This window comes from Suricata suricatta, chromosome 8 (assembly GCF_006229205.1).
Source record: "Suricata suricatta isolate VVHF042 chromosome 8, meerkat_22Aug2017_6uvM2_HiC, whole genome shotgun sequence".
NCBI classification, from domain to species: domain Eukaryota; kingdom Metazoa; phylum Chordata; class Mammalia; order Carnivora; family Herpestidae; genus Suricata; species Suricata suricatta.
The window spans coordinates 8,683,250-8,695,229 of NC_043707.1; the positions used below are offsets into that span (position 1 = coordinate 8,683,250).

The 11,980-nt window shown below is 58.6% G+C and overlaps 2 protein-coding genes and 2 long non-coding RNA genes across 5 annotated transcripts; all 4 read right to left on the minus strand.

Annotated features, from left to right (window-relative positions):
• Positions 1-3,583: 3,583 nt before the first annotated feature.
• Positions 3,584-4,638, minus strand: TNP2 (transition protein 2). Its single transcript, XM_029948795.1, has 2 exons — positions 4,189-4,638; positions 3,584-3,752 (listed from the first exon to the last, which is right to left on the minus strand). The coding sequence occupies exons 1-2, from the start codon at positions 4,565-4,567 to the stop codon at positions 3,736-3,738; spliced, it is 396 nt and encodes a 131-aa protein (XP_029804655.1). The 5' UTR covers positions 4,568-4,638; the 3' UTR covers positions 3,584-3,735.
• A 2,334-nt stretch (positions 4,639-6,972) lies between these two features.
• On the minus strand, positions 6,973-7,453 carry PRM3 (protamine 3). Its single transcript, XM_029949172.1, has one exon. It carries the CDS (start codon positions 7,386-7,388, stop codon positions 7,065-7,067), a length of 324 nt encoding a protein of 107 aa, XP_029805032.1. The 5' UTR covers positions 7,389-7,453; the 3' UTR covers positions 6,973-7,064.
• Positions 7,454-8,285: 832 nt separating this feature from the next.
• On the minus strand, positions 8,286-10,408 carry LOC115299358. 2 transcript variants are annotated; one of them, XR_003912151.1, is made up of 3 exons: positions 10,086-10,408; positions 8,724-9,363; positions 8,286-8,528 (listed from the first exon to the last, which is right to left on the minus strand). It is a non-coding gene; the product is annotated as an uncharacterized LOC115299358 (long non-coding RNA). The 2 variants fall into 2 exon arrangements; XR_003912152.1 differs by lacking the exon at positions 10,086-10,408 and adding an exon at positions 9,773-9,836.
• A 332-nt stretch (positions 10,409-10,740) lies between these two features.
• Positions 10,741-11,477, minus strand: LOC115299100. The gene is made up of 2 exons (XR_003911983.1): positions 11,034-11,477; positions 10,741-10,942 (listed from the first exon to the last, which is right to left on the minus strand). It is a non-coding gene; the product is annotated as an uncharacterized LOC115299100 (long non-coding RNA).
• Between the last annotated feature and the right edge of the window lie 503 nt (positions 11,478-11,980).

Below are 11,980 nucleotides of genomic sequence, written 5' to 3' on the forward strand. Positions count from 1 at the left end.
ATTCTTTTTTATTTTTAACATTAAAAAAATTTTTTTTAATAATTTTTTTAAATGTTTTATTTATTCTTAATACAGAGAGAGACAGATCACGAGAGGAGGTGGGGCAGAGAGAGAAGGAGACACAGAACCAGAAGCAGGCTCCAGGCTCTGAGCTAGCCGTCAGCACAGAGCCCAGCACAGAGCCTGACACGGGGCTTGAACCCACGAACGTTAGATCTGACCTGAGCCGAAGCCGGAGGTTTAACCGACTGAGCCACCCAGGCGCCCCTATCTCTAACATTTAAAAATTTTTAAAGTTTATTTTGAGAGAGAGAGAGCGAGCAAGTACGCACAAGCGGGGGAGGGGCAGAGAGAAGGAGACAGAGTCCCAAGCAGCCTCCGCACTATCAGCGTAGAGCCCGACGTGGGCTCGAACTCACAAACTGGGAGATCATGACCTGAGCCGAAGCCAGATGCTCAACCGACTGAGCCCCCCGGGCACCCCATGAGTTATTTCCCGGTTTTGGCTCTTACACACCAGTGTGACACTGAACCTCCCCGCACCCCTTCCTGGCACACGTGTGAGAACCATGTCTTATACTTCAAACGTGGGTAGACGCTGCCTGCTCATCTGCCCGCATACACAGGCACGATCACCCCCTCAGCAGCCACGGCCAACTGCGTCTGCTCCCCGGTGCCCTCACCAGCACTTGTTACTACCCATCCTTGTCCAGTCTTGGACACACAGGTGGCATTACCTTAATGCCTGCTCCTTTTTTTTAATCGAATCAACAAATGTTCACTGGGCTCCTAATAGGCACCCTGCTGAGTACTGGGGAGACAGCAGTCAGGAACGAGGGGTCCCTTGGACCTCTTCACAAAGCATGAGGTGCAAATAAGGCTCAGAGAGGTTAAGAGACAGGCTTAGGGTCATCCAGCGAGGGAATGAGGGAACCGGGAATCGAATCCGGGGCTGGTTGGCTACGGAGGTTGAGGATTTTCCTCCTGAATCGTACTTGGATGGGGCATCTCCACCCAGGATCTGCCCCGGGGCCTGTAGGAACGCAGCCTGGCCATAGGTGACGCTGGGTCCAGTATTTCTCAGGCTACCCCTCACCCCCGATCTCCACCCCAACTTAAAAATCTCTGAACCAAAAAGGCAAGGCAGGTTGCCGTCAGAATCTACATCGCCCTCTCGGCGGCTGAATGGAACCTGTGTCTGTTTCCTGAATCTGGGTTTCCAGCGGACCTGCCCCCAAACTGCTGCCTCCCCACCCGAAACCAAGCAAGTGAAAGAATGAGCCTGTGGTTTGCTGTCTTTCCTCTTGTCATCGTTCTGCGAGGTGGGGGAGGAGGGGGGGTTGTGCGCCTGTGAGTGCCAGCGGGCCGCGTGTGGGAGCCCGCGGTGGGCGAGGAGGGGTGTGGGGGTGGGGTGGAGGGGGGCGTGTTGAGGAGTCCACATGTGAACCTGGCACTCTCCGTGTCCAAGTGGGCTCGAAGGGTGTGTCCTTTGTGTGACTTGGCCATCTGTGTGTGCTTGTGCGACTTTTTTCTGAGTGTTGGAAACATGGGGTTAAGGATGGGTCCGTCGACCACACATGCGACGCAGTCTGTCTGCTTCCCACGTCGCTTCCTCTTATTACAAAGGTCGTGTCTCCTCAGTAGAAGGTCTCCCGCCTTCAGTGATCATATCATAAAAGGACACTGTCCAGGGAACAGGGAGGTCCTTTGGTGGGTGGGACTCAAAGTCCCTGACCTTATCTTCTGACTGTCTCCACCTGCTCCCTTTGTTTTTTTTCCTTCATTTATTTATTTTTGAGAGACAGAGTATGAACAGGGGAGGGACAGAGAGAGAGGGAAACACAGAATCTGAAGCAGGCTCCAGACTCTGAGCTGTCAGCACAGAGCCAGACACGGGGCTTGAACCCACGAACCGTGAGATCATGTCCTGAGCTGAAGTCAAATGCTTATCCAACTGAGCCACCCGGGTGCCCCTCCACCTGCTCCCTTAAACTGTACTCCCCAGAAGGGCTCCCCAGACTCGTTTGCCCTGAGATGTCCGTGACTTTCATGGCATCGCATTTTCAATAGGAAACCAGGTGGCTTAGGGCAAGACATAAATGTCTGATCTCAGAACCATTTCCCTCCAAGTCTTAGCTTCTTCATCTGTAAAGAGAGAGTGGTGATGCCTCCTGCCTTAGGTGTGTGGATTCAGTGGAAACCTTTATGTCAAAGCATCAGGCTCCTCATAGGTGCTCAGTCAGTGGTAATTTCCCCAGTGCACCTGGGCCCCCCCCACCTCCTCTCATCGCCGTGTGATGCCACCTGGAACATGTCCCTGCTACGGGGGGAACAGGGGCCCAGGAAGTGCGGAACGTGGACCTGGCCCCGTCCTGGATGCTTGTGGGTCCGTTAGCTCAGGGACCCCCCCCACCCTGCACCACCAGTAACCCCTAGGGAGATGAGACCAGAGCACAGAGAGGGAAGATGACTCTCTAAGGCCACACAGCAGAGATCTGAGAGGGGACCTTCCATGTCTTGCCACCCTGTAATTGACATAGAGTGTGACATTAGTTTCAGGAAGTGAGCGGCCCTCTAAGGCCCCTCTCCTGGTTCCTTTCTGCCCACTGCAGGCCCCCCAAGCATTTCCACGCCTGACCCACCTCCAAGTGCCCGCTCCGTTCCAGAAGCCCAGCTGCCAACAGAAATACAGAAGAGAATCCCAAGCATCCAGGTGCCCAGGCTTTGACTGGGCTGCTGGACTGTGAAGTGAGAAATGATTAGACAAGGCGGGCGGGGCGGGGGTCAGTCTCAGAGGAAATGGGCCTAGTTGGAGCTCCCCCAACTAGGAACTGGGGTCTGAGCCCGAGAGGCTTGTGCTAATTTACATGGGCCCCTAACCATTCCCACCATCTGGTACTTCGTATGCCTTATTAATTTTGCAAAGGCTCCTTGAGTGCCTCCTGTGTGCACCCATTTTGCAGAGGAGGAGACGGATTCAACGCTTCAGTCCAGACCACAGCCCCACGCTGCCAACGGCTCTTCTGTTCCCGGTTAGCTCTGGCTCCACAGGGCAGCGAGCACCATCTTGAAAAACACAGGGGACCCCGCAAAGGGACGCGCTTTCTTTGGCCTGGAATGTTCTTCCCTCAGTTCCATGTTGCTCTGCACGACACCGCCTCGCTCCCTTGCTCTTTCTCCGGACAGGGTCAGAGCCCAGCGCGGCCCCACAATGTCCTTGGTCCCTTAGGAAAAGTTTGTTGGGAGCAGCAAGGTTCAGCGTGGAGCCTAGCACATCCCCTGCCCCTGCCATGCCTCTGTGCTGGCTGCAGCCCGTGGGTCACGTGAACAGGGTGCGGGCCTGTGGGCGGCCCGTGTGTGCGTGTGCACACTTGTGTGCCCCGAGGTGGGGGGTCTAGGGCAGAAGGGGCCTTTGTCCATCCGATTCCCAGGCTTCTTGGCGTGTCCCCCCCGCCTTTGTTCCTGCCTCAGGGCTGGCATTGGCTTGCCCCTGCCCCTTACAGTCGCTGCCCTGATTTAAGCTTCCAGGCCAGGCCTCCCCAAACACGTGACCCTTTGGTGAAATCAACACGCCGACACCAGGAATGGTCACCCATCGTGCTTTAATCAACGTTGCACAGAAATCACGGTTGTGACATGTTCCTGCCCAAAGCTGGACTTCCATCCTGCACGCCGTGGGTGCAGCCAACACGGGACACAGCAGTCGGGTGCCGTAGGGTGCCGTAGGGTGCCGGCTCAGTTGTATTTCCGCGCTGAGGGATGGGAGTGGGAAAGGACTTTTAACTACAGATTGCTTCATGCAATCGCTCCCGTCTTTGGGTTTTGGACTGCTCATCGCAACTAAGTAGGGGGGGCGTGGATAGAGCTTAGACTGTCACATCCTTTTGTCCCTTCGTCCCAGTGACCACCCGACCATCCAGGAATTCACCTAGTGCCTCCATTTACCCCGCATCATTGCCCTGAGCTGTACCCATGCTACCCATTCAGCCTCAGTCCAAACATCTTCCTTCCGCTGGTGCAGTCATGCTTCCAGTTAACCAGCCAGTAGTTCATCCCCCGTCATCCTTGCCTGTGGTTCCTCTGCTCTGGCTTGGAGGCTGCAGCCCTCACCTCCCTCCCCACTAAGGTCCAGCTGGCCTGCCCCCCTCGTCTGGGGCGGGGGCGGCTCCCCACCCACTTGCAGGGTACCTGTGTTCGACCTCTTTGTTTTGTACACCTGCTGGCTCCTCTTGACCACCTTCCTTTTAGTCACCTTCCTTCCCAGATTCTTTCTGTTCTTGGGGTAGCTGCGGGAGTGAGGGGTGGGTCGCGGGGGACAGCAGTGGGAGTGCATGCTGTGTTTCTGGTGCCTCAGGGGCAGGCTGGGGTTAGGACTCTGGCTCTGGGGGCCAGTTGGGCTGTGGTTGGAGGCGCGGCTCCGGCTCCGGCTGCAGGTGTGGCCGCAGGTGTGGCTGCAGGTGTGGCAGTGAAGGCTGCAGTGGCACTGGTTGCAGGGGTGCCTTTGGGGTCGAGAGTTGCTATGGGGCTGGGTGTGGGCTATGGGCAGGCTCTGTGTCTTGGTGTCCATGGGAGGCTGTGCTTGAAGGGCCGGAGGCCTCCTCCTCCTGCAGTGCACCCAGCTTTACAGAGGCCCCAACAGCCCCTGCTTATATAGTTGGGGCTGATTGTGATGGCACAGGCCACCAGGGTGTGACAGACTGGCCAGGGGTGGACAAAGCACCTGCACCTTACCCCTACCCTAGGGTGGGGCCGCTTTCAGGGGGCACCCTGGGAAAGTCCCATCTGCTGGCTACAAGTAGGGACCCTCGGGGCGCCCGGGTGGCTCAGTCGGTTAAGCATCCGACTCTTGGTTTTGGCTCAGGTCACGATCTCACAGTTTGTGGGTTCAAGCCCCATGTCAGGCTCTGCGCTGACAGCCTGGAGCCTACTTGGGATTCTCTCTCTCTCTCTCTCTCTCTCTCTCTCTGCTCCCCCTCCATTCATGCTCTCTCAGACTCTCTCAAAAATAAATAAAACTTAAAAAAAAAAAAAGCACAAGCCAGCAATAGGGACCCTTGCATGGGCTAGAGCTGGGTCCACCTCCCAGATCTGCTGTCTGATTTCCTCTGGTCGCTCACCTGGGCATTCGCCTCTCCAAGTTCTCTGCCTTTGTAAAACAGGGACACTAAGAACACCTACCTCCCAGGGTGTCAGAGGAATTAGAGAATCTGTGACCAGTGCCTGGCTCAGGGCCAGCCCCCAGAAAGACCCCCATACCCTCTGTCCAAGCCTCCCCACCGCGTTCCCTTATGACCCCCACGCAGCTGGACGCCCGGAGCACCTCTCTGACCCCGGTGGGTGGCCGATCAGGGGCACAGCCAGACGGGCGGGTGGGCAGACGCTGAGTGGATAAGACTCACCGGCCGGACTGACGGCGGTCTGCCTGGTGAGCTCACCCCCCAGCGGGGTTTCCAGCTGGGGGATTTAGAACCTGGTTCCAACCCTGGTTGGGACTGATGTCCAATCTTGGGTGGAGTATTTTGGATTTCGGGGCTCAGTTTCCTTATCTAACAAGGGGACGTCATTCCTTCCTTCGTGGGATTCTAGGGAACCTGAGCTGCCCGGTTGCCCCTGAGAGCCGCCCCCCCCCCCCCCCCCCCCCCCCCCCCCCCCCCCCCCCCCCGGCAGCCCTCCCAGCCAACCCCCTGCTTTTGTCTCCTGTTCACGTACAAGTTTGCCTCTAGTTGGAGGGTTCACTGCCTCCTGCTTTTCTTGCAGGTGATTCATAAGCCTGGCCCCTTGGTTGTGGTGGAATCTGCTCTCATTTACTGAGCCCTTCTTGTGTGGCTGGCCTCCAGGCCCCACGCTTTCTATAGGCAGCCCTGTGCCCCCCAGCCCCCTGGTGACCCCGTGCAGTGGACTGAATGGGGCGTGGACAGAAGGATGGGATTGTCTCACCAAGTGCCTTGGTCGGGGTGTGCGGGTGGGAGCCCTGGACTGCAGGCCTCTTCCCCCTGCCCTCGCTTCCCCTCCACCTGCTGCGGGCCCTCCTTGGAGTAGCTCAGGGCCTCTCCTTGCCCTGAGGACCTCCTGCAAATACCGTCCATCTCACACACACACCGCCCCCCCTTCCCAGCAGCCCTGATCCGGATCCTTCTCCGGCCCAGATGCCTGGTGTTCAGGGGACCAAGAGAGGCGGGGCAAGAACTCATTGGTCATTTCTTTTGGCAAGAGAAGGGTTAAGAGAGCCAGGGCAGGACTGGCAATGCGTCCAGTGCTTCTCGAAGGCCAGCACAAGGGCCCGGGTTCTGCGTCTGGGCCTGGCGGCTTCTTGGGGCTCCCACTCCCCTTGCTGTGATGGGGGCATCGGCATCTGGACCCCGATGAAGGCAGAAGTCAGCCTATGGCGGCGGGGGGCACAGCGGGTCGCCTTGCTGTGCAGACGGGAGCAGTGGCGGCAGTGGTGGCCGAGGACCCGCGGCCCCTCCGCAGGCTCAGACCCCAAGACTGGGCCCAGTGTGGCCAGATGCAGCCACCATGAGTGACCCCAGTGGTGCCTCCTGTCTTAATTAAACACTCACCGGCTCAACACCACCGTGACGACAACCTTAGGGTAGCAGTGAATCTCAGGGAGGGGCAGGCAGATGGGGACATGCTCAAGGTCACACAGCCAGCAGAAGGACATTCGAGCCCAGGTCTGCTGAGCTCCTAAGCTCACTGGCCCGTCAAGTCGTGTGTTCTTGGCCTGCGTCTGCTCAGACCCAAAGAGGACTCTGCCCCCGCTTCCCCTGCCCACCCCCCACCCCCCACAGAACTGGCTGACTCCCAGTTTTGGCCACCGCGTTTCCTACCCCCCGAAGCAGGGAGAGTGGCTGAGAGGTCATGGCGGGGGCGGGGGCGGGGGTAGGGGCAGCTCGCTTCCCCCGCCCTACCTCCCCAGGCTCACACACGCACGCATGGCACCGTAGGCCAGGTGTAGAGAGACCAGAGAGGAGAGGTCCAAGGAGACTTTTTATTGACTCTTTTCTGAAAGTTCCTCTCGCTGGAGCCGTGGCGGGAACCTCTCCGGGGGCCCCTGTCGTGGGTCAGGAGCGCGTCTGCTTGGGCTCGGGGCTCTGCGGGGCCACGGGACTCCCTTCGGCACCGTCCTCCTCCTCCTGCCGCTCGGGCTCCATCAGCAGCAGCTTGCCCTGCATCGGGAGCTCGTCCTCCTCCTCTTCCTCCTCCTCCTCCTCCTCTGCCTCTTCCTCCTCCTCTTCCTCCTCTTCCTCCTCCTCCTCCTCCTCCTCTCTCTCCTCCTCGGACGACAAGGAAAAGTTATCCCGGCTCACACAGGCCATGAGCTTCTTCATGGAGGATTCGTGGCCCCGGCTGTGGCCTGTGCCGAGCTTGGTGCAGCGGGAACCCATAGCCCTCTTTGGCTGCCTCTCCAGACTGGGAGGGAAGGCCACTGCAGGTGGGGGCAGTGGAAGGGCTGTGAGGACATAGGCAGAGCGCTGACATCACAAAGGCGCCCCTGGGGCACCACCCCCACCCTTGGATAGCGGAGTCTGACTCATACCTCAGCCACCAGCAGCCCCCTGAGGTCCTCCCACCTCCGGGCCACTCAGAATTCCAGGCCGGCCGCCTTGCCCGGCCATGTTGCCTCATCTGTGCTGACAAAAGTGCCCCTTTTAGCTGGGGTGACAGTTGGGGATAGAATGTGCAGAAGCAGGAAAGCCCATAGACTCCTCCCCAGATTCCAGAAAGACCTAGCCGCCAGAGGGCTGCTGCCATTATGTGAAGATGGGTCAGAATAGTGGTTACTTTTGGGGGGAGTTGGATGAAAGATGAGAGGGGCTAGACACATCTGGGTTCTTGAGCTGAGGGCGGAGCGAGACTACACACGTGCACTTGTAGCGTGTGCTCTGTGTATATGCTGTGAGTCAAGTCTCTATTTCAGCCCGGGGGGCGGGGGTGGGGAGCACTTAGGATAGATCCTTTTTCTGCTCCAAATCCTCAGGGCTCTCGAGGTGAGGACGCGTGGCTGGGTGATCTGGGTGGGCCCCCATGGGAACAGGCCCGTGACTGGACCAGTTCTGCCCTGGAGCCTCCAGAAGGAGCATAGCCTTGCCGACAGGGATTTTAAAGTTTGTGGTGATCTCACTGTTCAAGCCCCTCCTCCAGGCTCACTCTCTCTTACAAAACAAAAACCCTTCCCATCTCCGCAGAACCCACACTTTCCCTAACGGTACCCAACAGGAGGGTACCGTTTCTTCTGTGTACGTTTTGTGTCCGTGCCTATAAAGGAGAGCCTGGACGGCAAGTCTGTTATGTCAGGCTTTATTCGGCAGATGACTTTTGCGCATTTTAGTCAAGAGGCTGTGGGCTCCTGACCGACTCCAGGGGGGTGGAGTGGGGTGGGCATCCAGCGTCGGGGGGGATCGCTTTGGTCTCTCGAGGTGGCTCTCTGACGGGTGCTTTTTCCTTCATTTCCTTCCAGGGGTGTGATGGGCCCAGGAAAGCTTAGTGTCGGCTCTTGCATCTCCTCCCCCTGACCCTTCTGTAGCCTTTTGGAAAGGAGTTCTGGTTACGGGGCTCCGGGGGGTCACGGGGCGGGGTCCCATGGCCAGACTTAGCGTGCCAGGGGCAGGAGTGGGGCTGGGGGGTGGACCCCAGGGGTTGGGTCCCAGAGCCACCCCGGTAGCACCAGGGGCAGGGGTGGGGCTGGGGGTGGGTCCCAGGGGAGGGCGGATGGGCCCCACCTCTCTGGCGGCCCCTGCAGGTGCGTCTCCGCCGCCTGCGGACCCTGTACCGCCTCCTTAGGGAGCAGCGCTGGTGTCTGTAGTGGCGCTCTCTGTGGGTCCCCCCTTCTGCCTGGACATCCTCCGGGTCCTCTGTCTGCTCCTGCTCCCACCCCCGCCGGGGGGCTTCACTCCCCCTGTTCACACGGTGGCGGGTCATGTTCCCAGGACAGGTGGCTTCGGCTGAAGGCAGGGGCAAGGGAGGAGGGCTGAGGCCTGCCCACCTGCTCTTGCTGTTAACATTCGTCTGCTCTGCTGGCCAGTCTTTGTGCACTTGTATATGAAGGCCCCCCCCCTCCACTATGACTCGGTGGCCCCACCCTACCATTGTTCCCACACCGGTGGTCCCTTTACAGCAGGCAGGGCCTGAAAGGGGAAGCCATGCCCTTGCCTTGCCTAAAAGAACATGCATGTCCCTGGCCCCTTGGGGCGCGTGGGACTCTCCATCTCAGCTGGTGTGAGCCTCACACACTTGTTCCTGAAGCTGCCTCGGCACCCTGGGGCTGTGCCTCGATCTGGTTTTGTGAGGGGTTGTCACTGAGTTCATTTACTTTCCGATTCCTGCTTCCCATAAAGAGGGGATGTGGCTGCACACACGGGGCTGCACAAAGAGGGCAAAGCTGGGCATCAGTTTGTGCCCTGGGCCTTCCAACCCCTTCCCAGCCCAGGTGGTGCTCCCGTCCAAAGGTATCCTGATCCTTTCTCCTGGGCCTCACTGTCCTGTGGAGGATCCCTTAAGATCCAGAATCAGGGGCGCCTGGTGGCTCAGTTGGTTGAGCGTCCAGCTTCGGCTCAGGTCATGATCTCACGGTTCATGGGTTTGAGCCCCGTGTCAGGCTCTGTGCTGACACCTAGCTCAGAGCCTGAAGCCTGTTTTTGAGTTCTTGTGTCTCCCTCTCTCTCTCTGACCCTCCCCTGCTCGTGCTGTCACTCTATCTCAATAAAAAAAAAAAAAAAAAAAACCATTAAAAAAATTAAAATCCAGTCGGGGCAGCGGTACAACCCCTTACCCTGTGGACGTGACCTGAGGCACAGGGGGCTCTCCGGCTGGGAGATGGGAGATCATCCCGGAGTATTTGGGTGGACCCAGTGCGGGAACGCAGGTGGGGCCTCTAGGAGCTGGGAAAGTCAAGAACCCCAGAGCTTCCAGAATGCAAGCTAATAAATGTGCGTGTTAAACAATGAGGTTTGTGGGGATTTGTTAATGGTGGCGACTGAGGGCTTGATTCCACCCTTGTACTCGGGTGTCCCGGGCTGTGGGGGAAGGGGAGGGATCTGTGTCCAGCCATCCTGCCCGTATCCAGTCCCATTCCGTGTCCTTACCTGTAAAGACTGGCTCCTGAATGCGTGATGCCCAAGGTGATGGCAGAGAGGTCTGGGCCTTGCCACCGTGTGGTGGTGTGTCAAGGGACCTGACCGAGTCTGCTTCCCAAGTGTCTCGTGAGCCATGTCCACACCTCACCGGGATCTTAAACCCTCGGGGTACCCGCAGATTTTAAGCCTGCAGGGCACTCTGCCAGTTTAGTGGGCAGAGGAGATGGGCAAGTTTTCTTCTGCCCCGAGCTAGGGAGCCATTCAGCTTAGCTCAGCTGCTGCCTGGACAAGGTACCATCACTGTCCCCCAACTTGTCAGGCGGTTATGTGCCCAGAGCAGGAAGCAGAAACCTGGGTGGGCGGTGAAGTTTTCCCTGGCTCTCCGTGGGGCAGGGAGCACGTCCTGAGCCAGGTCTGTGGCCCAGTCCAAGCTGTGCACTGAGCACAGCCGGGGAGAAGCCCTCAGGAGCCAGGACCTGTTCCCGTCCCCGCTGGGTGGGAGTCACAGGGCTGGCTGGCACCGGAGCAGAGTCTGGTGGGTGCCAGAGCATAGCAGAGACTTTGGAGCAAGATCCGGTGACCGTCGCCTCGTGTCCCCTCTTCCCAGCACCCTCCCAAGCCTCCTGCACCCCGAGCCCCCATCAAGGCAGACACACAAGATGGCAGCTCTTTTTTCATCATTTATTGACAGGCGGCATTGTTTGTTAGCAGGCTCCTGTTTGGGTCATGATGCCGGGTGCGTGTTCACTGAGGCGGCAGGTCGGGCTTGACTAGCTGGGAGGAGTCCAGGCCGGAGTGCAGTGGACTTGGGTGTGGCCGTGTTGTTCATCTTCTCCTACACCTTGACCTGTAGCGGCGGCAGCACACTGAGGGGAGCGGCAGAGAGAGGGGGTTTCAGCAGGGCCATGGGACCCCGCCCCAGCTCCCCCCCCCCCAACCACGGAGCACACGCCTTACCTCTCCTCCTCCTCCTCCTGCAGCACCGCCTCCTTCGGCTGCGGCACCGGCGTCTGCGGCGGCGGCACCTGCTCCTGCTCGGACTGCGGCAGCATCTGTATCTGGCCATGGTGCTGGGTGGATCGGGCCCGGATGCTCAGAGCAGGAGGTCTACCTTGATTGAGCCAGCCAACCTGTGAGCAGGTGGAACTTGGTGGGCTGTGAGCTGGAGGGGCCGTGCGAGGGCCTCTTATAGACACAGGGGGGCCCCCTGGGCACTGTGAGGTCACAGAGGCCCTGACCTCACAGACCCTGCCAGAGCTGTCCTGATCGCGTCCATATATGGGCGTGTGGGAGGCCCTTAGTGAGAGCCGGGTGGGGCCTGGCCTGGGCACAGGGTCACCAGGGCCCCTCCCACCAGCCGAGGCTCAGGAGCAGAGAGCCCAGGAGTGAGTGCTTAGCTGGCACAGGGCTTCCCTTTGGGGCAATGGAAATATTTGGAACTCGGCAGGCGTTGTTCACAATGGTGTGAACACACGAAATGTCCCTGAATCAATTTTTTAAGTTTATTTATTTTGAGAGAGAGAGAGAGCATGCATGGGGCCGGGGGGGGGGGGTGGGCAGAGAGAGAGGGAGAGAGAGAGAATCCCAGGCAGACCCAATGGAGGACTCGAACTCACGAACCCATGAGATCATGACCTGAGCCAAGGTCAAGAGCCAGACAGTTAATTGACTGAACCACCCAGGCGCCTCCCCTGAATCACTTTAAAATGAATTTGGGGGCATGGGGGGGGGGTCGGTCCATGAAACGTCTGACTCTAGATCTCAGGGCCATGAGTTCAAGCCCTGTGTTGGGCTCCATGCTGGGCGTGGAACTTACTTAAAATAAGTCATAAAATGGTGGATTTTATATTATGTGAATTTCACCTCGATTGAGAAAAGTCCTGAGTTTGAGAGGTGCTGGTCGA

What these genes read in the sequence shown, in the direction of transcription:
- TNP2 (XM_029948795.1), bottom strand. Translation starts at nt 4,567, where the DNA reads ATGGACACCAAGACACAGAGCCTGCCCATAGCCCACACCCAGCCCCAT.
- PRM3 (XM_029949172.1), bottom strand. Translation starts at nt 7,388, where the DNA reads ATGGGTTCCCGCTGCACCAAGCTCGGCACAGGCCACAGCCGGGGCCAC.